Source organism: Charadrius vociferus, unplaced genomic scaffold, assembly GCF_000708025.1.
Source record: "Charadrius vociferus isolate BGI_N301 unplaced genomic scaffold, ASM70802v2 scaffold475, whole genome shotgun sequence".
NCBI classification, from domain to species: Eukaryota; Metazoa; Chordata; class Aves; order Charadriiformes; family Charadriidae; genus Charadrius; species Charadrius vociferus.
In genome coordinates this window covers 718,993-744,776 of record NW_009648337.1, presented here as the reverse complement: position 1 = coordinate 744,776, position 25,784 = coordinate 718,993, and the positions used below count along the sequence as shown (strand labels likewise).

General features: G+C 37.3%; 1 protein-coding gene across 1 annotated transcript in view; it reads left to right on the top strand.

Moving 5' to 3' along the window:
- CHD9 (chromodomain helicase DNA binding protein 9) overlaps positions 1-25,784 on the top strand; it is an 80,407-nt gene that overhangs the window by 24,276 nt on the left and 30,347 nt on the right. Inside the window, exons 2-13 of the mRNA XM_009885076.1 lie at positions 907-1,244; positions 11,120-11,231; positions 14,674-14,820; positions 16,068-16,136; positions 16,225-16,280; positions 17,687-17,804; positions 18,248-18,334; positions 19,636-19,773; positions 21,996-22,117; positions 23,369-23,612; positions 24,703-24,879; positions 25,731-25,784. Of these exons, the coding sequence (XP_009883378.1) occupies positions 907-1,244; positions 11,120-11,231; positions 14,674-14,820; positions 16,068-16,136; positions 16,225-16,280; positions 17,687-17,804; positions 18,248-18,334; positions 19,636-19,773; positions 21,996-22,117; positions 23,369-23,612; positions 24,703-24,879; positions 25,731-25,784 (1,662 nt within the window). The remainder of the gene's footprint in view (positions 1-906; positions 1,245-11,119; positions 11,232-14,673; positions 14,821-16,067; positions 16,137-16,224; positions 16,281-17,686; positions 17,805-18,247; positions 18,335-19,635; positions 19,774-21,995; positions 22,118-23,368; positions 23,613-24,702; positions 24,880-25,730) is intronic.

Here is a 25,784-nt window from a genome sequence, read left to right as displayed (position 1 = left end):
GCCGCTTTGGGCCGCGCTGCGGGCGGAGGCGCGGGCACGGGCGCGGGTGAGAACGTCGCTCAGCTGCCGTCCGCCGGGTTTTGTCTGTTTGCGTAGGGAATTCTTGCCATTCCTCCCGGGGGGAGGGGGAGGCAGAGGGAGCGGAGCGCAGACATGTCTCCCGGGCTGTTGGCGGAGAGGCCGATAACCGCGATGTTGCGTTCCTGCGCCCCTCCGCCGGCCACGGAGAGCCGGAAAATAAAACCGGGTTACGCTTCCGAACTAAGGCGCAGACCTCACCTTGGTCCAAATAAAAGAAATACGGCTTTCAGGCCTTATTGTCAACATAGAGCGCCGTGACTTTCGTTTTGGTTTATCTTTTGTCTGCTTTTTAATCTGGATTTTGTTGGAGCAGCGGTTCTCTTCAGCGCTGAGTTGGTCTTGTAGATCTCTCGTCTGCTTTAAGGTCTCTGCGGTCCCGGTATCTTACCAAAGGCGAAATGCTGATGCTGTTACCTTCGGGAGTTTGTTGCTCTGTCAGATTTTATGAGAAGAGCATTTATTGGAGACGTTGGAGGTGGGTGTCGAATGTATGGGAATGTTGGAAAGGTTAAGGCTCAGTGTCTCTAACTACAGAGCTGGAAATGAGGCTGAGAATTTCAGAAAGATTTTCTTTTTTACTGATCTTCAGTACGTGGATTGGTTGTTTAAAACCCACAATTGATGTCGCTATTCTGAAACCCACGCCATTCTGTGGTATAAACAGAATTCCTTCTTTTTTGTGTCTGTGTGAGTCCCTGCCAGTGCAGTTCTTTTTAAATGCATATCCAGATCAAAACCATTTGTGCTTTTTCTTTCAAGAAGTGTTTATATTCTTAAAATAAGGTGATATTTTTTTTCTTTTTCACTTTTTGTCTTGTGCTACAGCCTCCTTCCTCCAAGAAGACTGATGGTTCAGGATCATATACTAAGTTGCAGAATACTCAGGTGAGGGCAATGTCTGAAAAGAAGCAGAAGAAAAAAGCAGACTTGGAAAGTAAACAAGAGAAGGCAAATCGCATAATATCTGAAGCGATTGCGAAAGCAAAAGAGAGAGGAGAGAGAAACATTCCACGAGTAATGAGTCCTGAAAACTTCCCCAGTGTTTCAACTGAAGGAAAAGAAGAAAAGAAGGGTAGAAAAGTGAAATCCAAACCAAAAGACAAGGAGAGCAAAAAACCAAAAACTGGTTCTTCATCCAAAATTAAAGAGAAAACAAAAATTGGGTAAGTAGATTAAAATGTCCTCTTACTTTTCTTCAGACTGTAAATCCCTGATTAAAATGAAAACTGCTTACTGATAATAAAACGTTCTCCTCCGCTGCCTACACAAAATTCTTCCTGATTAAGTCCATGTGTGGACTCTCACATTCAGGAACAGGAGTGCTCTGTTTCCTCTTTAGATAAAATCATTGTAAAATCATTGTCCTTTTGAAAGGAATTATTTTAAATTCATATCCTAAACTATTCTATACTTACTTTGAAGCATAGACAAGACCGAAGTATCTTTCATCTAGTGTCATAATCAGTTCTGACTCCAAATTAAGTTTATCTGATACTGTTAATGCTGTCTTTATCAATTTTGGCATATATCTTCAATACAGTGTGCATGATTAGCTGCATAGGAAGAAACTGGAGGCTTAATGAGCTTGTTAGGAAGTGAATATTCTTGTAGATATCGCATGTATCAAAAGTAAAGCACATATTGGAAAATTTGTATTCTAAGCACTTTGTAGTCTTCCGTCAGATCAATTTAATCTGCCCTCCTGAAAATGTTGCAGACTCAGCTGGGTCACGCTGGGTGGATACCTTGGGGCAAGGAGCTTTCAAAAGGCGTTATGTATTAGAACCCTCCAAGGTTCAGTAGGTGGCATGTCTTCTGACTCTAGAGTGAACCTACTTGTCCTGTATGCTTTTGAAGGAAAGTGTGTGATTTCCAATGTTAAGTATGTCAGTCAGGACTTGAAATGGAAATCTTAGTTGCAATCTGATATTTATTTTTTGTATCTGTGCTCTTTTTGTGGTGAGAGAAATATTAACTGGCATATTTCTCCAAATGTAAATGTCTCATATACATATGTATATTCTCATGTATATGGAACAGAAATGAATGTTCTTTTAATCAGCCCATTGCTCTGCTTTTTCATTTTTTTTGTCTCGAGATCAGTGCTTTTCTTACATGTTCGAAGTAAATGGCTTCCTTGAGACGTTGTCCTGTAGTATAAAGGTTACTGCTCTAAATTCAACCTGATTCTTAACCAGAACTTCCGTGGTCTTAATTTCTTTCTCATCTGGTTATGGGTTGCCATATGAATGCCGCTCATAATACTCCTTAGCGCACTGTATAGTGCTTCTTTTTCTTTTTTCTCAGTCTTGTTTAAAGTGGGATTTTGGATGTGTATTTCCAAAGTTGATTTCACTTCCATGTTTCTGAATTTACTTCTGCTTCTGTCTCATCAGCAAACTTACACAGTGCTGTTTAGCCAGTGTCAGTTTCCTGACGCTCTGTGTGAATTGCCCTGAGTGTGCTTTTTATTCATTCGTGTGGATAATTAACAAAACCTGCCAAAGTATCATCGTTACGATACACTGCATAGTTACAATTTTTTTTTATTTTTTTTTTAATCAGAAAAGTGAAATAAACTTACCTTTGATTTATACTTGTGCGTTCAATTTTCTGTCTTCATGAAGCACTAAGCTGGACACATCGGTTACAATCAGTTTTCAAGATTTCATGAGACAGCGTCAATTGCAAAGTAGATGTTTGTCAAACTATATTTTTCTTTGGGTTTGATCCAAAGTACTCTGAAGTTGGTGGAGAGACTCCCGTTTAATTAAGTATGGTCATTTTGCATTGAGGCGTGTAGGTTTGCTTCCCCGTTATTTACCACTCTAATCAACTGATGCCCCAGTAGCACTCTGTTAAGTTCATTGTGCTGCTAGGTATTGCTTTTATGATGTGGGACACATACCTGAGGATTTAGCAGTCGGATCCTGTTACAGAGCAGTGAAGAGAGTCTCCTAGAGCCGTGTATTACAGATTGTACAGAATTTCTGTATTTTGATGGAGAGCAGTAAATCAAATGCTTTGAGGCATCCACGTATTTCTGGTTTTGTATCCGGACAGCTTCATGTGCACTATTTTACATTATTTATATAAATACATGAAACATTAACTGTTTATCAAAGAACATATTACAGTGGTTTTGAAGAGCAGTAATTGCAAGGCCTTGTGCTGTTGGTTTTTTTAAGAATAATCTTACCAGACTTTGTTTTCCATGCAAATGTAACTCTTGGTCTTACATAAGAACAATATTTACTATAGAATGGCTATACTTGTGTTTTCAAAGGTGGTTAAAAAAATTGTGTGATTGATAAAATTTGTTTTATTTAGAGAAGAACAAAATTAAATCTAATAACTAATGAGGGTTTTAGAAGGCTAAACAACTCTTCTTAAGATTTCTTCCTATCTTACATTCTTAGGAAAATATTTCTTAACAAATCTAAGCACATCTTGGAAATAATTGTTGCATCAAAATAGCATTGGAAATTTAAATGTGTGCGATGTGACACTGATTTTCTCATTTATCTTAAAATAAAACCCTGACTGAATCTTGGGAGAAAATTTTACCATGTTAAAGTAATACCTTTAAAAGACAAGTGGTTTATTGGTCAAGAAGCAGAAGGCAGGCCCTCAATTCTATGAAAACTTTTGGGTTTTTTTGTGGAAATAAGGATTTTTGAGAGCTGTTTAAAATTGTAAGAGAAAAATTACTATTGTTTTCTTTTTTACTCAATAAGGAGAAAAACTATTTGAAAAATAGGAAAGTTGTATACATGACATTGCTTGCCATTTAAGCAGGAAAGAAAACCTGAATACAGTAAAAGTCCCTGCCTGATTAAAAAGATAACAGTTTATAACAGTTGGAAATTATTTATCAACCGTAGTTCTTCTGCAAGCAATAAAATCATGAGTGAAACCTTACGACCAATAAAGATCTACAGTAGAAAAGCAATAAGCTAGGTATACGTTTTTTAACAGTAATGGAGAATTAGTTTTGAGTGCATCTGGCTTTCCTTTTTAGGAGTTCCACTATGATATGTCCATCCCAGATGAATATCTATCTTCTCATTGAGTGTTTTCTATAGCAAACATAAGTAACTCACAGTAACTGTTAAATATGCTGATTCAGTTTGGATTCGGAGAGTCAGACCGGAGCGGGAGGTGGTGTGGAGTTATGTGTGTTCAAGAACTGAAGCCAGACTCATGTTTGAGGCGACTCCAGTTTGATTTGCAGGCTAGTATGGACCTGAAAGAGCAGAAACTGCGAACAAATATGTTGGTTTGGTTTTTTTTTAATAAGTGTTTGGAGAATTGTTCTAATCTGATCTTTCACATCTCTGCTAGCATCAAACATCGCCTATCCAATATGAGCACAACTGAACCTTCTCTAGTCCATCACTCAAACAGCAAACTCTGACTTAGACTGGGATCTTACAAGGGTGTCCTGTCTGTAGCGTGCCCTCTGTACTGCCTCCCGTATTGCTCTTGAGGCGGATTGGCGGAGGTACACGGTTCTCCAGCTGTGAAAAAGAGATACTCTGCCTCGCTGAGCTGGAATACTGGTTGCTGAACAGACCTTTGATAAAATTGCCTGGTAGCCATTAGTGTTAAAAAAAAAAAGTGTACTTTTGAATGTGATACAATAGAGCTTTTATTGAAATTGAGTAGCCCTCATCTAGGATCAAGTTTTAACTAGTGTGTCGTAGTTTAGGGAATTTAGGGGACAGCATAATTTTTAAACAGTCTGGGGTTTTTTCCTTGCTAGTTAACGTAATAAGTAAGTCTTTGGGGGCTTCATGTTAACTGTTTACATTTTCCTTAGTGATTCCTATGAGTTCTACATGTACTGAAAAAATTTATAGCATGATTCTTTACATTTTATTATTGCTAATTATAAATGATTAGCATTTACTTTCTAGACAGGCTGTGGTTTCTTTCTACAGGTGGGGATTAAATTTTTTAATCCTCTGACCTGTTGAAGTCATAGAAGTAAAGCCTGTTAATTTCAATCAGATGGTTTAGAACTGGATTCAGTAATTGGTAAAGTTTCTGTGCCGTAAGCATTGGTGAAGGTAAATGACTAAATTCTTTTATTACCAAGAACATTTTAAGTGTATGACAGAAGTTATTAGAAGAATGCATGTGTAATGTATTTAGCGTTACCAAATTAAGTGACCAGTTTGCTTTATGCATTGATTCTTTAAAATGCTTAATTCTTTAAAATTACCTTTACAATTTTTCTGAGGACTGCAGAACCTCTTTTCATACCCTGGCTATCTACCAAGGTGCGTTGATGTTTAGGAATCTATTTAAACCCTTAATATTTTTGCACAGAACTAATTTCCGTTTACAAGCTTTTTCTAACTGATTATCATTCTAGTTCTTCCATTTAAGGGGATGCATAGTTAAACTAAGAAGTCTACTTATTACCACTTGATATGAAGGATAGAAGAATTATGAATTTGTGAACATTCTGTTGTTCAAAAAAGTAGATTGGCATTTAGGTTTTATAGCTCTCAATGTATTCCCACCTACTCAAACATAAAATTAAATATCATGGCCCTGATGAAAAGCAGCAGCTCTGCGTTGGTGATGTAAAGGACAATATCAGTAGGCTACATCTAGGAATTTTTTTTATCACTGCATAGTTCAAATAAATAAATAAATCCCCCTGATCTTAAGAATTTTATTTGCAGAAGTTCGATTGAGGGTGGTAGTCCTGCAGGTCAGAACTGTTCCCTGTTACCAGAAATGGCTGTATTGTTTCAAGTGCTAAAGGAACAATGGTGGATTATTTTTTAATTAACCCTTTAATTATGTAGTAATGAATCCAGCAAGCCCTGCCTGATCCTGTTCTCTGCTCAGATGAGTAAATGTCCTTCTTGCCTTGAAGTAGGTCTCATGTCCTGTCGACAAGACAGAGCCTTCTTAAGACCCAAGACCCTGACAGAAAATCTTTGTGTGATCGCTTGTTGATATGACACTGTTAAGATGGTTTGAAACCTTTGTAAACTGAGTGAGCAATGGGAGATGGTGGGAGGGGAGTGGAAAGGAAGTGATTCGCCCGTCACGCTGGTCCTGCGTCATTTCAGTTTGAATGCCTAGAATTGAATGAATTTCCTAGAAGGCAGCCTTTGGGAGTTCTCTTCTGTGTTTTGTGTAGGTCTGGCAAGTGTTGGTTAATAGATCTGTGCTCAAAGGGAAGAGATCTCACTGGATCTTTCTGTCCTGTTAGATCGTAAACTCCTTCTGTCATGATTAGCAATGGTACACAGATTCCAAATTTGATAGTCCTTCTGGGATGTCTTCACATGTGCTGAGCTGCCACTCCTTGGTGAAGTTTTCCCTGCTCCCAGATTCTAGGTTTGATGCATAAGTTGGGTCCAGGTGACATAAGATTAAGTTTCTGGTGCAAAATGTATGAATGTAAAATGGCATGGTCTTATGGAATATGTAAGTAACGCTTGTTTTTTCTCTTGAGTTACTATTTCAATGTTGTATGAGCTCGAAATGGCTGTTGGTTCCAGTAAGACTATAGGAGTGTTAAAAAAAATCTGTGCACAATCCAAAAGTTATAAATTTGAAATGTAAGCAGAGAAGGAGACAGTGGCTAATATTAGTGTGTTAATATTATCTATTAAATGTATGTTAAAAGGATAAGAGCAACTGTTTTTATACCACCAATTTAACTCATTCCAAGAGGATATGCTATCTTATCAAGGAAATATCTGCTCTGTATTTTGCTAATAGAGAAGATTTTTAGCTATGTTTTTAGTGATAAAGAAATACTAATACTGTTGATAACACTGAGGAGTTTTACTGCTAGTAATATGTCAAAGTGCTTTGACTACAAATTAAAATACTTGGGAGGTGGCTTTGGACACTAATAATTAGTTAGCTGGTGTTTCTCTGTTTTGGGAAAGTTGAAGTAAAATGATGTATTGAAGGCATGCATCGAAGGCCGGCAATACTTACTATTTCTTACGTGCCGAATGCATATTTGCTGGTTTTCTTTTCTTCCCTCTTTAAGACTTCCTCGTGCTCACTGCTTGGAAGGCTTTGAAAACTGTTCTTCGTCGTTTTAAAGCGGTTCAAAGTGCTGACAACTCTTCCGTCACGTTCTCTGCTCTCAAACAGAAGGGGAATGGAGTAGATTCTTACTGGTTCTTAATTTATGGGAAATAAGTCGCAATGCTCCTCACATAGTTGTTGCCGGTGGTCTTGCTGATACTTTTAGTTTTGTGGCTTCAAACCATGTTGGAGTCTTGCGCTAAGGATCAGAAATAGTGATGGCTCATGAGATGGCTTCTTTCTAAATTTCCATTGGTATAAGTTTCTCAGCATCCTTAGTTTGTAGTTACAGAAGAAGGAAATACATGTTGAAGAAATCTACGCTGTTTAGTTGTTAAGGTATTTCTAGTTGTTATGTAATAAGATACGTTTTAAATTTAAAAAGGCAAGGGAGAGCGAAATCAGACTGGAGTCTCGTGATCTTATTTATTCTGTGTCTACAGTGTGCTGTTTCATTTTCATAAAAACAGAATAGGTAGTTTCTGTTCAGAACAGTTTGTTTTGGGGTGGAAAAAGGGATTTTAGCCAAGGATCTCTATGCTTTCATGCAGAAATTTATAAACTGGCAAGAGAACTTGCTCTCTCAATGAAAAATTTACACAGAATTGATCCAGTTTACAAGCTTCTGAAAATCATTGTTTTTACATAGCAGATTTTTTTAGAAGTTTTTGGGCAAAATATGAGCATATTGCATTTTTACTAATAGAAATGCGTGACTTTAGCACCATACTGTAATTCAGCAACTTTTGATAGCACAGAGCATTGTGGTTCTGGGCACTGGATCAGAAGGAAGCGAAATTGAGTGTTTATTCCTCTCTTTGGCACCGTATCCATGTAGAGGAGGAAACGTTCTGATCTGCAACATGTAGAGAAGATGTTAAGAAAATTTCAGGGAGATGCTTGTGAAGAGAAGTGCTGGGGGTAGGGAATACGAGATCAAGACAAGACACAAAAGCTGTCAGAGAAGGGGAATATTATGTGTAAGACTGCAGGGGCAGAGCAAGAGGTGAACACGAGGGGGGGACTACAGCTGCGGAGGAGGAGGGAAAAAATGTGCAAGGAAAGACATAGCTAGAGCAGTCTCATCACAAAATAAGCCCATGTACTAAACCAGAAGGTCCTTAGAATCCTCTGTTATTCAGTGGTTACCACTACAACCCGTAGTAAAATAGTCATGGCCTTTCCTTAATATCGTGCTTCTTGAATCCAAAAGGATCCTGAGCCTAAAATACTAGGCAGTGGTGCATGAAGTAAGGGTGAGCTATAGTTGCATGGATACTAATGATTAACATAGCAACATGCATTTATGGAGCATTTTAATATACCATTTTATAAAAGAGAATCAAAATTTGGAATAGGTTGCCCAGGGACGTGTCAGCCTTTGGGATAAGCAGAACTTGACTGGACTGAGTAACATCAAAGAATTCTGAAGTTGGCTTTGAGTAGGGACCAGGTGTTCTCCAGAGACCCCTTCCAGCTTGACTTGTATCTCAATACTTGTTTGATAAAAGAACATTTAGTTATCTGTTTTCTTCATTGTTAGTAGTCGTCTTGTTTGTTTAAAAATCAAACTGGGTATCACATTGACAATCTTCTCTACATGCCATACTTGCATCAGGCCTTTAATGCTGTGGCTCCAAATCAAAGAGAAGACTTGAGATCTTATTTATTGGTCAAAAAATAGTAATTTATAAGTTGTATCATGTGAATTCACTAGATTGAATATGCTCTATGCCCAGTTGTTGCGATGAAATGATCAATAAGGGACAGGTACAGATAGCACAGCTTGTGGCGCTTAATAACCTAAGGACAAAGTTTAGACAAGTGCGTAATCAGTTTAGACCGGAGTTCCGTGTAACGTAGTGTCCTCTCTCCAGCAGTGGCCAGAAGCAGATGCAATGGGAAGAATTTTAAGAGCAGGGAAAACGTGCATGATACTTACTAATATTTTCCCAAACTCCAAAGATGCAAACCAGGAACTTTGTGGGATGGGTGCTGTTTCATGAATTTGCTGGTCTTCCAAGAAATTCTCACTCATAAGTTTACTAGGTTTCCCTTTAAATCGACGTTAAATTTTAGCATCCACGGTACCATTTAACAACAAGCTCAGAAGTTCAATCACGGTGTGCTTTGCCTGCATCACTTTGGATTGTATTAGCTGATTTGACGTATTAGCTGACCAGTGCTAATGTAACAAATTGTTTCTTTGAAACAAAGTGAGATAAAAATGGAAAAAGTGGTTTATCCAAGTCGATCACCAGAATGAGTGGGATGGGACAAATACCTGAGAATCCAACAGTCTTTTTTTTTTTTTTTTTTTTTTAAAAGAATACTAATCAGAGATTGGAAAGTGAGGCCAGTGTTTTCATTATTGAAATTATTTCCTGCAATTATGAAACATGTTTTGTAAGTAGTAATTAAACTGAGAACACCTAATGAAAAGCAGGGATCTGAGGACCAGAATTTACTTTTGAGCGAGCGGCTCTGTGAACAAGCAGCTCCGTGATTATGCTTACTGCGTAATCACGTATTCGTTTCAACACGTATTCGCCGGTGCCATTCACTTCATACTAGCAGTAAAAATGTGGGAGTGGAAAACGCTTTCTTTATTTTTATTTAACCTTTCCACTGAACATACTTAGTGGTTAAATGTTGAAAGCCAATGAAAATGTTTATTGCTTCTTACAAAATTATGCCTATAAACTTTTGTAAGCCACGTTGCTTAAACTATCCGTAGTGTTTTGGTAATTGAAGATTTCATTTTCTGTGTGCACTGTTAGTTTGGACGTAGTAAATATGTTGTAGTTCTCTTTTGGACATTTGCAAAGAGAAGCAAATGAGATAGGAACAAGTGCTTCACCCACTACCTTCTCATCAGTGGCTTTTCAGGTTTCCAACATATTTGATGCTACTTTGGTGTAAAATAACTTGTATTGTCTGTATAAAGACTGAAGTCTTGTGTTTCATTTGTTTCAGCAAATGGCAGAAGAGGCTCGTATGCTGGAACAGTTACCTCATTTTCTGTTACACAGTTCTGATGTTTAGATACTATATAAAATACATATTTTAGGACAGCTCCTTATCTGTGATTTTTTTTTGATAGTTTGTTATCATTCTGCAATTATTCCACTGAAAACATATTTAAAGAGGAGTATTTGGCACATTTCAAATATGAAAAAATAAATATTTTGACACCCTTTAGTTAAAAACAAATCAGATTAATTGGTATCGTGATTTACAGCATAATCTTTACATCTGAACAAAGAAATAATTGGTGCTTTTTCATTAGAATTTAACTAATCTATTCAGCACAGTGTTGGTTCTTAACATTTTCTGAGAGGTTCTAAGATTTCTTACAGATAAAGCTGCTGGGGTTTGAATACAACTTCTCTTTTTTACTTTTTTTAAAGGGCAAAAAGGATTCATGCAATTCTGTTATTTTTACCATCGAATGACTTATTTAAATGTACAGGTTTTGTGTGTTGGACAGCTTTGAATGATTTTTATATTGTTGTCCATAGCTATTTTTTTTTGAGTAAAAGTAAGAGAAGGTGTATTTTTCAATGATAAATTGTTTATGGTAAATAATTTGCTATAGTCGTCTGCTGATGGTATGTATACTAACTTTGTATAGTTTACCATTTTCCATTAGTTTAAACGTTGGATTTTGTCTCTCTTACTTATTTATAGATTTAAAATATGTATGATACAGAGGAATTTGTAATAATAAGGTAACTGCTTGCCTGTAGAGAAACTCAGTAACAGTAGTAGAAAATACTGTCTACTGTGAAGTTGTAGCTTTTTGTTTTGAGACTTATTTTTCATTTTTCAGACGGTGGTGCTTCTTGAGTTTTATATTAAGAATAATACAGGAATTGCTGGTGGATGCGGTGTTATTTTTAATCTTAAAGTTAGGTAGACTAGTAGTATATGGCATTCACTTAGATGTTGGGATTTTTCCTAACAGAAAGCTAATCATCACACTGGGTAAGAAGCAGAAAAGAAAAAATGAATCTTCAGATGAATTGTCTGATGCTAAGCAGACTCCACAGCGGCCGCTGAAAGATGAAGACTCGCAGGTAAGTAGTCAGATTTTTTTCTCTTCTAAATTCGTGCATGTTTTACTTCTAAAGGTCTTTTTTTCCCTTCTGTCCCAAAAGTTATTTTCCTTTTGATGCAGTGACAGTTCCTGTCTCACTGCTGTCTGTCTCTCATAGCTGGAACCTTACATTATCAGCTACTTTTCTCACTTGAAAATCAGAAAATCCTACAGGTTAGAGTCCCTTTTCTGTAACGGGACATCACTGCCCTGCTTGTGTCTGTTTCATTTCAGTACAGAGGTCCGTAGATCTGAGACTGTAAGTACTCATCTGTAGAGCTGGCAGTTAGACCTGGTCCTGACTTTGGCTGACTTTGTGGGGAAAAGGCAGAGGTTGCCTAATAGAAGGGACGTTTATCAGGGAAACTGGCTCTTTGAGGACATTTAAACGGCTTGTTACAAACTTTAATGTTTTTTCTCTGAGCTCTGCTTCTGTAAAAACTGGAAGAATTGGGGTTTTGCAGTGTTGGATCTGAAGGGAGCAGTGATCGATATGCTGATAGGCTCCCCTTGCTTGTGGAATGTTCTGAGGGAAGTGCCAGATCAAGAATTAAAGTGGTGGAGTCATTCCCTTGAGGAGTATCTCCCTTGTAACTCCCTCTGCAATTTTTTCATAGATTGCCCTTTTGCACAAGGAAGTACAAACTGTTTGTAAGAGACTATATCCTATTTATTTGTATGTTAGTAACAGAATTATAACTTTCTTGCTTCAGGGCAAACTCTGTTAAAAGTAAGGTTATGTGCTGGAAATGCACAGGTTTTTATCCTGTGGCAATTTCATCCACAGAGATGTAATGAATATTCAAAGTAAGGTGGTGTTTAGTGAAAATTAATTGCATTATTTGATTACAGTGTCAGAAAACAATGAGGGGATACTGAGTTGACTTCTGCTATTTCATAATAATAATGCTGGGGGGACAGGGAGGATCAGAAGCCATTTCCCAGAATGACTTTTTATTAACTGAAGTGAAAACTTGTCTTAGGTAAAGGTTACCTGGAAGGGACCACTAAATTATTTCTCGGGGCATTTGTCTTGGTATAGGAAATCCATCTAGTACACCGAAGGAGGTGGAAGCAAGTCTGGTGCTTCTGAAGCACTGTAACTTATCGATAGTGTTCTGTACTCAGATAGGTATAAATTTGTAGGCCAACAAATGTAATAAAAAAGACTGAAGATCATTTATTTTTTCTCATTGCTTTTGGGTTTTTGGATATTTGATTTTTAGCACAACAAGGGTCATCTTCAATTCTAGTGTGGATAGAGAGGGAGTATCATCAAATCGCATGATCCTGGCGTGAAGGGAACAGAGCGTAGAGATAATAAGGGGTATCCTGGGATAGAAAAAAAAATGATACTGTAGAATGTCACAGCACTGCCCCGTGTATTCGAAAGAGTTTGGGAGAAGCATAACAGGAAAGCAACAGGTTGCTTTACTTCACTAATTCATTCCCTCTTCAGTTTTAGAACATTTTCATGGTTTTCTTTTCCTGTTGCAATTATCTGTGTATTTCTAAGCTCTGGGGGGTAATTTTAGGTCTTTTTTTTCCCCCTAATTCATTTTGTATGCTTAGTTTCACGGCGAGTGTCTTCCTTAAGACTTACAAGACTTATTTCTTGCAAAAATGTGTGACACTACTTTATTTTGTGCCTTAAAGCATTTGTTTATGACCGTGCTTTTCAGCTCAGGGAAATGCAAAGGTTGTGGGGTTTTTTTCAAACAACTGAGGTTATATATTAATATGTTGGAGAACGTATGTCTGTTGATGTTTCGTTAATCACTTCATACTTTAAGAAGAGACATAGTGAGAAGGATTGAAAATGCCGGTTAATGCCTCATTAGTTTTGAAAAATTTAACCAGTGCTTTATGAGTAAAACTTGAACCTGGTTCTTAATCCTTCTTTTCCCAATTCATACATCATTTTGCATTGCTCCTGTTAGCTGGCATTTTATTAAAAAAATACTACTTTTGTCAGCGAACTATTGTTGGTTTAACTATAATGTCACATTAATGTGTCTATTTAAATCTGAAGTTTCTTTTTGCCCTAACACCCCGCCCTCCACACACACACTTTTTACAGAAGAATAGCTAATCTGGGTACGCTGTTGTGGAAAGCTGGTTGAGTAGTTTCATATACGCGCTGTTGCACCTTCTCCAGAGGAGTGGTGATGCCCGTTCTTTGATTTTTACTGTATATGTAGTGTTACTACTCTACCTTACTAATATACTTCCGGCGGAGCTGTTAAAGTATAGCTAGGACTTTTAGCAGATGCCAGCCAGACCAAGGACTGAATTGAGCAGTGGGGAAGAAGGTTTCTGTGCTGCAATCTTACTGTTACTTTACACCTGCTCTGCTGAAGCCAGCATGACCACAGGCTTTTGGGTTTTGTTCTATTCACAGCTTGTTCTTCTCCCAGCTGATTACTGCAGTGTATTGTGACCAGCAATGGCTTTTCCTAAACAAAAATACGCTTTGCTGTGTAGCTCAGTATAATTAATTTATTTTCTAGAGACTGGTTTACTTTGCTGATTTTATTTTTGTGATGATCAGCTCTCTAAGGGAGACTGCAGTCTTCTCAAACGTTAGCTGACTAGTTTGATCCTGCTATCATTATTTATCCAATGGATTTACAAATTAATCTTATGATTAAATATGGAGTGTCTCATATATTGGTACTGTGGGGTGGAAAGGATATGCAATACCCTAATAATCTAAGTATTTGAAACTTAAAAAGTGAGTGAGAAGGAATTATTTTCTTAGACTGAACGTTATTTCTCCAACTGGAACTTGTAGTCCTCAGGTTCTTGCCGAAACAAGAGTGGAAGATTAGAGAGGTAAACCGCAAAGAAAGCGAAATGCTGCTGTAAACAAGCTTGATTCAAGGTTGAGGAGAAAACAAATACATTAACAAAGCGACAGACTTTATTAGTCATTGAATCAGGTTTCATCAGCAATCTGACCAATATGATCTAATAAAAATCTTCATAATTTTTTGTATAGCAGTATTGTTTTGTAGAGACACTTCAGCATATTTTGTATGATTCACTCAGATTCTTGAGTTGGACGGTAACACACTGCTGTTATGCCGCATTATGAAATTGCTGTTGAAATACTGATGCTTATGGGAGATCTGTTATATTTCAGCTTTGTTCCCGTACCCTGAAAATACTGGTACATGTTTGCTTTTAAACTCTTAAAAATAAAACTATCAAATGTTTACATGAAACAGAAAAAAAAATAGATCAAAAATAGTATATGGCTACTTCTGTCCCTCTGTGATTCACATGCTTCGTGTTTTCTATCAAATGTTGGCCTTTGGTTTTAGATACAGCTAAAGTATTGCTTAGTGTGTCCCAAAACTTGCAATTTGTGTTAATGTAAGTTTTTGATAAAACCTCTGGTTTTATTCTTCGGCATGCAGAAGAGACGATCAAATCGTCAAGTTAAAAGGAAAAAATATGCTGAAGAAGGAGAAGGAAAGCAATCAGAAGAAGAAGCTAAAGTCTCTGTGAAAATCAAAAAGAATTCTGCCCCTTTACCTGCTAAACAGCCTTTACAGTTATTTGTGGTAAGTGAAAACTGGCTTGGTCTGTAGTGGGAGCTTTCCGTTTGTCTGAAGTAGTTCAGTGAGTAAAGCTCATAACTTGGAAGGAACACATTATTATTACTAAGCCATAGTTTATTTAATGTGACATCTTGCTAAGATCTTGCAAACTGGAAGAAATGGCTTATTACTGTTTTTTCTTTTCTGTTATAAACATTTGTTGGCTTAACTGAAGTTAAGGATAAGAGTAAGGATAGGTATATCTCAATGCATTATGCTGCGTAGGCGTATGAAAAAGCTATACGCTAATGTTATCATGACTTTCAGAAGTATAAAATGAATTGAGCCTATGGGGATCTCTGCCTACCAAGGTTTTTAAAAAGGATACTCCTCCCCTTTTCCCCCCTTCAGGTTTACACTTCACTGTTTAACTTGTGCCAGCTCTGGTACTTAAACTTACTGTTGAGCCATTACAGGTAAATAAAGCAACCGGAGGGAAACAGGGAAGAAAGTGTTTGTGAGATGTTTGAAGGAGTGCTGAAGTTGTAAGGGAAGGAGAAAGATAGTATGATGGGAACAAATTGGACAAGAGGGAAGGTGACTTCAAAAATTGGCTCTGTATCTCTGGATCCACAGCGTTAGTCTTGGCAGAGCTAAGTAATGCTCTATCTGTGTCACACCGAAGCCCTGCTGGAATTCCCAGGCACAGCCTTGTCTGCCTGATTCCACAGCATGTTTGTAACCTACGTTCAGAATAAATCTGTCAAATTGAGTTTGACACATGCTGGGTTTGTTTTACTAATTTTTTTTTTAACCTGTCTGCCAGAGTTCTTATTTCTGTGTATCTGTATAATGAAATTCTGGTTATGTCCACTGCATCAGAGCAGCTCAGCAGGGCATTTGCGGTGAGTCGGTGCCTGGAAAGTATCAGAATCACCAGTGCTTGCACTATAAGTGTTTGGCAGGTGAGCGTTGCATCTGATGCTCGTTGGAAGTGCCAGACTTACTGTACTTTTGCATGTGCTTCTCTCTGGATATAGACGTAGGGTTTTCAATGTTAATCCCAGACCATTAAAGAGAATGCTACTGGTAGAGATCAAACTTGCCTTCATCGTTGATCTTTCAACAAGCCACGTGTGTTTGAAGGTTTTAAGCCTGATCAGTTTGAAGGGAGGGCATTTACTGCAGTTTGTAATGTCATTGTTTTCCTGTGTCGGTTTGAAGTGAAGGCATTTACTGCAATTTATGTCATTGTTTTCCTGCATTTATAGGAAAATCCAAGTGAAGAAGATGCAGCAATTGTAGACAAAATCTTATCCTCCAGGGTAGTAAAGAAAGAAGTAAGTGATTGTCATGGGATAAAGTTGCTTACTTGAAAAAGGTTTGTTTATCTGTCATTTTACTTTTCTCCCGAATTTCTTTTCCTAGGTATCTGCTGGGATGACAGTAGAAACAGAAGAGTTTTTTGTAAAGTACAAGAACTAGTAAGTATTGAAAAGTTTTTTCATTGGAGATGTTGACTGAAATCATAAGTACTGTATTCATGTACTTAAGTTTTATATTGTTTGAAGATTACTTATAACCAGATTTTGTCATCTTTTGAGATTTTTCATTACAAATTTAATCTTAAAAACGCTAAGAATCCGCATTATATTGTTAGTAATAATTTAAAAAGTATCAGTATTGTGAAACCAGCACTAGCCAATAAGCTGACAGCCTTTATTGCCAAAAGAACAGAATTTTTACAGGAGATATATTTATTAAATTCAGCAGGGGCTACGTGCCTGAGGCTAGTTTTAATTTCATGAATTTAAATCAGAGCTATTCTGTGAACCTAGATTAGATTTACAGCGTCATACATTCAGGAGAGGTTGGTGTGGGAGTCAGTCTTACTGTTTTAAAAAGAAAGAAACTTCTAGCAATAGAGATGATTCTACATCAGAAGCAGGAAATAAAGAGTGAAGAAGAAAAAGAAGTTTTTCTGTATTTTCCCTTTCCTGTCAGTGCTCAGTTCTTGATGTTGAAAATGCAAGCACATTTTTAATTTTATCTATGTGAGTAATTTCATTAGATTCTTGCTAGTAAATGTAATTTTTTTTGAGACTCTGGATTCAGGTGTTTGTGGAGACCATTTAGCTCTAGTTTCCTGAAAGGGTAAAGCCTGTCCTTTCATCCAAGAATGAGTAATACCCAGCAACAGCTCTTCTTCATTCGTATCTTTAGAAAGGTTAAAAAGGGATGAAAATATATTAAAAAGCGGGTGTAAGGAAGAAATAAACGTTCTTCTGTCAAACCAGTCTAACTTCAGAAAGGCTCATTTGGGGTGCAGTTAGATGGTGTAGGCACTGGTGCTTATGCTTTCTCCTTCCTTTCACTCTATTACTTGGTGCTTCTCTCCCAGCCAATCTGATGGCGTGTTGCTTTTTGCCACGGGCTCTGATGCTCCTCGCTGATCTTTTAATGTATAGTGCAGCTGTACCTGTGAAGAGATGTTCACGTGAAGTACATGGAAAAAGTTAGACCCAGTGTATTAAGTACTTTATATCTCTGGGTACTTCTGATAGAGGTGTCAGATTTTAAACTTGCATATTTAAAGTAAGCTTAAATAAATCTTATTTCTCTTAGGATGCATGAAAGAAATTTGTGAATCTGTAGAAGTCTATGGATCCTAGCCCAAAAGCACTGCCTTACCTAGATGCTGCAAGATGACTCTTTGGAGGAATAATAAATCTTTGATCTTAACAGTGAATTCTGTCTTAAATGATTAGATGTTCTTTTTGGAGTGAAATTCTGGTTTATAAAATTTATAAAATATGTTAACTGTATGTTGAAAATAGATAGTAAGCTTTTGCTTTCACTGATATGTTAATGTTAATCTCTGCATTTTTAGCTCTTACCTCCACTGTGAGTGGGCCACAGAACAACAGCTTTTAAAGGATAAAAGAATCCAGCAGAAAATAAAACGTTTCAAATTAAGGCAAGCACAAAGAGCTCACTTTTTTGCAGATGTGAGTATGAAATATACAATTAAATAAGCTTTTTTTCGTTGTAAAGTTGTGATTGATAGTTTGCTTTTAAATAAAACAGCTGAATGTTGTGAAGTAAACATTGGCCATCGGGGTTGGGGTTTTGGTTGCAGCAGGGGGCAGTTTGTTTAACATAACTTTAAGAGCAAGTCTTCTGGAGTCACTCAACTAATGTGACTTGGCACAGTTTAAAATTGGGATTGTTTGGATAACTACTTAAAAGTGGTAAGGAGGGAAAGATCATGTCAGTATGGCTTCTTTCTCTACTATATGACTTTCCCAAGACAGCACTTTATCCCTAAATGTGTGCAAAAGCCTCAGTAGTTTCCAACTGCCAGGTTCATTTTGTGTACGATGAGACCAAGTCTTAGCATATAGCGGCTTTTTTTGCCTCTCTGCTGATTTTTATGAATCTTGCATTGCAGATGGAAGAAGAACCTTTTAATCCTGACTATGTTGAAGTAGACCGAGTATTAGAAGTATCTCTTTGTGAAGATAAAGACACTGGTGAGGTAAATATATCTTAAAGCAAGTCAAGAGGATACACCTCCATGTGGTGTTTGATAATTGTAATTTTAGCAGATTGTGCAATAGCACCTCAGTGATTTTAAGTGTCAATAGTAATTTTTGTGAGACGGGACAATCTTTTCATTTCCTATGCTAGCCGTGTATTTTGAAGGAGAAATCAGAGTGCAATGGCTTATATTTTTATTAGTATTAACAGGTCATAGTAGACAAAGCTTAAGTAGTTACTGATGTATATTTGAAGCTCGATAACTGTCTTGTGAGTTCCAACAGAAGGCAGATCCCGTGTGTTCTCCTGTCTCTCTGACAGTGACAAGGGGTCACGGCTGAAAAATGCACAAGAAGGCAGGACGGTGGTGGTTCCCGCTTCCTCTCTAACTCTCTCCTTAGGCTTTAGGCAGCCAGTGGTTGAGAGGTGTTTTGATAGCCACCAGTCGACCTTTCCCTCTGTATTTGCATTTATCAAAACTCCTTTTTAACTTGAAGTGCCTCTTCTGGAAAGCTATTACGGAACAAAAACATGAGATGAGAACAAAGACTCTAAGTTGTTGATGAAGGCTGTTGGAATAGCTATGATACTCTGTTCTTCTAGATGGCAAAATGAGCAGACTCTTACCAGCGATTTCTGCATTAATCTTCCGAAGGCAGGGTTAAGGGTTAATATTACTTTTCATTGTACGCAGCAGAGATGTCATTATTACACTTCTAGAAAAAATGCGATGTTGTCATAAGCCTTTCCCCCAACGTCTTGCAAGATTGCTTGTTATCTAAATAGATCTAAATAAAATAATCTGCTTTGCTTCCATCTTTTGAGACTTTTCCTAGATTTTTATGTCTATCACCCAGCAGAGCTGTAAAGCTTTCTATTATGTTGAGAAGACCTCTGTTTTAGGAACTTTCTCAAGCTCTTTGTTTTAGGCTTAGGTAGCTTGATTTGGAGAGTGGAGGAAATATTCTGAGTAGCACCTCTGTAGTTAACATCTGTAGTTAGCTTGTGGTGGCGTCCCGCCCCGTTTCCACAAACATCACGAATGTAGTTTATCTTCGCTAAGGCTTACTTGGGGGTCAGTGGGATTAGAAGGTACTCCAGGGGTCTGCAAGTGGCAGAGTCTGAGAAGCCAAGGATCAGGTAGTAGATAAGAACCTACGCAGATCATCTTTAAAAAAATATCAGAAATGTGATTTTTGTTTCCAGCTCTTATGTAAGCTAGCTACTCAAATAGTAAGGCATATTAACAGTCTGTATGCTAAATTAAAAGCTGATAACATTCAGAATTTTCTTCTGCAGCCTGTTATTTACTATTTAGTAAAATGGTGTTCGTTGCCATATGAAGACAGTACGTGGGAGCTGAAAGAAGATGTAGATCAAGCAAAAATAGAAGAATTTGAACAATTGCAAGCTTCCAGGCCTGACTCAAGGAGATTGGTAAAATTATACCTAATTTATTTGTCTGTCTTGGCAAATAGGATTTGATTTTCCCAACTTTAAACTTTTCTGTTAAAACATAAAGTTTAGTGACATTCTGTGTAAAGGATCTGTGAGTCTTGTTACCGAAGAAGAGTAACACATTCAGGTAGACATAGATAAATATTCTCTGCTAATTTGTTACTTGGTTAAAAAAAAAATCTTTGTTTTTGAAAAAATATACAGTGCTATAGCTTTCTAACCTTTTAATTGAGTCATGAGCAACACATTTGAACTGGCTATCACAATCTAAACACCATTAAGATGAGGAGAACACAGAATAAAGTGTAAACATCCTTTTATAGAGAACAGAGTTAGTCTTGTGCTTCAACACTGAAGGAAATTGGCAAACAGAATCTGTCAGACAGATTCCGGAATTACGTCCTGCTTTTATTTTTCTTCTTGCCATAAAGGGCTCACTGAAAGGAATAAAAATATGTGTAGTAAGGAAATGTGATTTATCTTAAAATTATCAATCTTCTGTCTCATAGAGCAGGAGAAAACAAAATAGTTCGGTTTAAAGTCCTCTATGTCATTGTCAGAGTAAGACACGTCCCGCGTGGTGTAGTACAGCACTTGTTTAAACTTGTTTGTTTTACATAACTGAATATGCACAGTTTGAATTTGTAGGCTTTCAGTTTTATTTTAATGGTTTTTCCACGTACAGATAATGGCAGAAGTCACGATTAATGTCTTCATATTATATTTAGTTTGTTTTTCTAGTATTTATTTAAAACCCTGCTGTTTTGGCACGTGGGAAGAAGGGCTTTTATACCTTTCTGTTACCGTATTTGGCTTTGAGAGAAAAAGATGGTTAACGCGCAACCGTGCAGCTGACAGTCACCGTAGCATCAGCAACAAGTATTTTTTGTTCCAGGCTCGGGTGTTTGTGGCGTGCAGCCCCACGAGCGGGAGCGCGGCCGCTCCTGGGCTGGGGGAGCGGGCAGATGGCTGCTGGTGGGCGAGGGGAGGGAGGGACAGCTGCTGCTGCACCCAGACCTGGTGTCGGCTGCTGCTCACGGGGGCAATAAAGAGAGAAAATGCAAATCTAGAATTCAGAGCTACCTGATAAGGCAACGTGAGCCTTGGAGTGAATGCAAGCTTTTATAAACACTGAGAAATGTGGGAGGGGGGTACAGCTGATCAGAAAAGCTCTTACTGAAAATATTTTGCTTGAAAGTGTGAGTTTGGTCACACTGGGATGCAGATGCTGTCTGAAGACAGTGTTTTCTGTAGAAATCCTCTCTAGTATCAGTCAGAAGCGTCACGATTCCTAAGTTGCCTGCTAAGCTAATAGCCAGCTTGTTGAGTCTCCAGGCTTGCGAATTTGCGTGTGTGTGTGTCTATGTAGATATGTAAGGTAATATATATATATTATTTTTATATATATAAATATATATCTTTATATCTATATAAATTTTTTTATACGTAACTTCTCAGCTTTCCTTTAGGTTGCTAGGGACGTTAAGATGAGATACCTTGGTACTGTTACAGTCTGTTTTGTCATGGCCTTTGTACCGCGATCCTGCGTGTGCTGATACTGTGCTTCATCTGATCCCGTGGGGAAATCCACTCGGGGAACTAAAGCACTCCCGAGTCTACTGTTTTGTGTTCCTGGTGTTGGCTTCCTGAATTGGCTGTGAGATGGGGTGATCAGCAGTGACCAGGGCAAATGCGGAAAGGAAAGGGCAAGATGCCAGTAGCGCGGTGTAGATTGCCCAAACCACTTCAGGAGGATCGCTTGAGAATCCAGAGTTGCTCAGGCTTCAGGGATTTGGTAGTCCCAAAGACTCGGTTGGTTGGGGTTGTAGGACAGCTGTTCTTAGGGCTTCCAAAGGGAAATTTCATAGAGTCTTGAACTTTCTTGTATAAATTGTGTGTCAAATTACCGGTGCCAAGCTATTTGTATGCTTAGTTTTAGAAATCAGTTGCTAGTTATTATTGTAATATAATCTTAATTTAATTTTAAAAGTATGAATTTATATAGACAAATAAATACAAATTCCGGGTTTCTGCAGACTAGTCATTAGTAACTAGTGGTAACAATGATACCTTCCCAATTTTAAGGTTAAATAATTATATTCAAAATCTAAAGTTGTTATACTCAAGAAACAGTGGGTTAAAATGTTCTGGAAAAATAAAGCTTGTAGCAACTTGCACATGTATTAATCTTTCCCTTAAAGGACCGACCACCTCCAAACTCCTGGAAGAAGATAGAACAGTCCAGGGAATATAAAAATGGCAATCAGCTCAGGGAATATCAACTGGAAGGACTTAACTGGCTCCTATTCAACTGGTACAATAGGTATATGCATGGAATGTTTTTTAATGTAAATTTTAAACAATACGGAGAAAATCACTTACTGGGGATGAATATGGTTTTAACTAAATTTACCTTCTCTGCTTATAGCTAAAAGGGTGTAACTGGGAAGAACATATTTCTGTTTCTTTTGGTGTAAAAATATGTTTTTACTAACAAGAGTAACAAAAACCAAATCTTAAAAGAATAAAACTAATGTAACTGAAAATAAATTTTCAGTGGCTGTGAGGAAATGAAAACAAAAAGCAGCTTCTACCAAAGTACAAGCTTCCAGAATTTTTGGAACAACTGGAAAACACTTGTATCTTTCAAAATGATTGCTAGAATTAGTATGCATTTCAAATAAAGTTACCCCTTCAGAAATAAGGCTAGTAAATCATTGTGTTTTCTGTCTAGTAAGCTAAAGTGAACTTTCGTTCATTAATGCTATGATGTTATTAACAGGAATATAATCGCTTTCAAGATTTTTCTTCCAGAATGATGTATTTTCTCTGTATCTAAGTCGGATTTCTATTCATGAATCTTCCTGCTCGCTTTATTTCCAAAATATTAGTTGCCTGTGCTTTATAGAAATTATGTCAGCAAGCACACCATTTTATCATAGTTTCAAGATCTGCAAAAAAAAATAAAATTGTTTTAATTCTCAGTCAAGCACAGTGTAGCTGTGTGAGTATCTGTGCAAACAGAGTGAAGGCTGCAATTATGGCTGAGGGTGAGCGCATCGTGGCTCTTCATGTAGTAACTTGGTTATATGCACGTCTGAGTTTTGGAAACGAGGGGAAATTTGTACGCGATGCTATAATGCGCTCCTTTTATGTGAGTGCAGCTGGGATACTTTCCATCTGTGACTTTCATGGAAGCTTTGTTAATTTCTATCAGTTTTGTCAAGGTGAATGTACATGTAAGAAATCCGATTAATTTGAATTCCTTTAATTAGGGCAGACACAGTCCCAAAAGAAAACTTTTGGAATATTTTTCTAGGAGAACCTCATGGAACATTCCATCCTCAGGTTTGGCCAGTGCTAAACATGATAGAAAGCTTGTGGGTTTCTGTACCAAATTCATTCTTTCACCGTAACCAGGGAAGATTTGTGAGCATCTTTTACAGCGAATTTTGGCTGTTGTTTTAAATTGGTATATTTGAGCTTTGTTTTTATGAATTGTCCATTTGAGTAACAGCTCTAGTGTCTGTGCTTTCGTTGACGCTAATAGCAAACACATGTATTTTACTTTTAGGCGAAATTGCATTTTAGCGGATGAAATGGGTCTCGGCAAAACCATTCAGTCAATTACATTCCTCTATGAAATCCTCCTGGCTGGTATAAGGGGGCCTTTTCTGATCATAGCTCCGCTTTCCACCATAACGAACTGGGAAAGAGAATTTCGCACGTGGACTGACCTTAACGTTGTAGTGTATCACGGCAGTATGATCAGCAGGCAGATGATTCAGCAGTATGAGATGTACTTCAGGGACTCCCAGGTACTGTAACGTCACTGAGAGGCAGTAACTTGCCCGAAATCTGTTTCAGGTAGTAGTCATGAAATGTATACTTTACATTATCTGTACATATGTAGTGAAAGTCATTTGACATACCATGATGTGTTTTCTAACCTTTTCACGTGTCAGAATCTTTAACATATGCTCACTGAGTGAATTTAGCGCGAGGGGTTGCAGCAAGATGTATGTTGTTTCAGTCTGCTGAGGAATTTGCAATTGAATGGCGGTGACGCTGATACTCACGTGGAGATGAAAATGTGCACAGATGGTTGCAGCTGGGTCCTGAATTGGAAGAGCAGCGAGAACAAAAATACAACCGATTAAGCTCTATGTTACCTTTCTGTAGCCGTTGATTTCCTTTGCTTTTCTGTCTGAAATACTTCGTATTAAATGACATGAAAAGACCTTGAAATCTGTCTATTTCAAAAAAGAGGTTTTTGCCTTTTCTATATATTCTGCATAAATAATTTTTTTAACTATCAAGGTATTTCTAGAATCTTGATAAGGCTGAAAACTTTTTTATGCAGTGCTAAATAATCAAATGACATCTTGTTTCTCTAGTGACTTATTGTATACTGCTGTATTGAAGGCCTTACATATTCTCTTTGTCAGACCACTGGAGTAGAGTAAGCTGGAGAAAAAGTGTTCATGTAGTTCTTAGGTGATTTTTTTTTTTTTTAACTTACTGTATGAGTGCTAAATGTATTACACTCACATATTTTGATTGACTTTATAGTTTTTCCTGTCAGTCTTTCAGATTTTCCCAGGGCTAAAAATGTGATATTATCTACATGCACCTTTTGAAACAGTTTTATTAGGTGGTTATAGCTGTAATTTAGAAGTGGTTGAAATCTTACTGTCGGTTAGACAATATTGGATTTGTGGCTATGGATTATTACTCATCAGTATTAATTACAGAGTTACAGAGATGTCATAAATGTGTATGGGATGACAAAACAATTTATAATGTAAAATCTGATGTCTGGCTCTTGATAAAATTTCAGCAACAAAATCTTTAAATTGAGTAGATTCGAGGTAATGTAACAAATTCTGTGTGTTGATGAATCTCTAGGGACGTATCGTTCGAGGTACCTACAGATTCCAAGCCATTATCACAACTTTTGAAATGATTCTTGGTGGGTGTCCAGAGTTAAATGCAATTGAATGGCGGTGCGTTATTATTGATGAAGCTCACAGACTGAAGAACAAAAATTGCAAACTCTTGGAAGGACTAAAATTAATGAACCTTGTGAGTAACTATGTTTTGCTTTTGGGGTTTGATTCTAATTAAGTATAGTACAATAATAAATCACAAATTTGCTTTAGCTGCCAAAAAAGACCTTTCAAGCAGTCTTTCTCAGGAGATACCTATTCCTGATACTTTCTTCAAATGTATGTATTTTTGATAGCTAATGCTGTTTTTGATTAAATAAAATGTGGCAAGTTCTAACTGTAAGCAAAATCTATTTCTTACGATAGTATTCTATAGTTTCATTATGATGAAGATTTCATTTAAAATTCGCTTTATAATAATAAAATAGTTTGTGTGCAAGTTTGTTATTTAACAATAAAAGCAAGCAAGCAGTAGAATTTAAACGGAATTATTGTCTAGTCCCCATAGTTAAGGTTTTATTTGATATAGTGCAAAGTTTCAAAAAGTGGATACTACCATGAGCCTTGAGGCTTATGGTGCATTACTAAAAGATGGACCATGACTACTTTTGCGTAGTTTTTTTTGACTTCGTTATTACTTTGATACACTTGTTGCTACATGTTCTCAGAGGTAGTGTTGTTTGCGTTCTGATACATGCTTAGTGTATATTTTCCATGCTAGAGAGGGGATTATACATGTGTGAATATTACAGGCAAAAGTTGAAGTGTTCAGTCATTTCTTCATTACAGATGTAGGAAGACAGAATGTAAAGAACAGCTAGCAGAAAATACTTATTATGGTTCTTCAATAACTCTGTTTAGCTGTATTACCTGTGTGCTTAATGACATGCAAAACTGGTATTTTCAGGTTATGATGCTCACACTTAACACAACAATTTCAGCAAATGCCTGCACATAAGGTCACGTGAGTTTTGTTTCCTTCTACAGGAGCATAAAGTGCTGTTAACAGGTACCCCACTGCAGAACACAGTAGAAGAATTA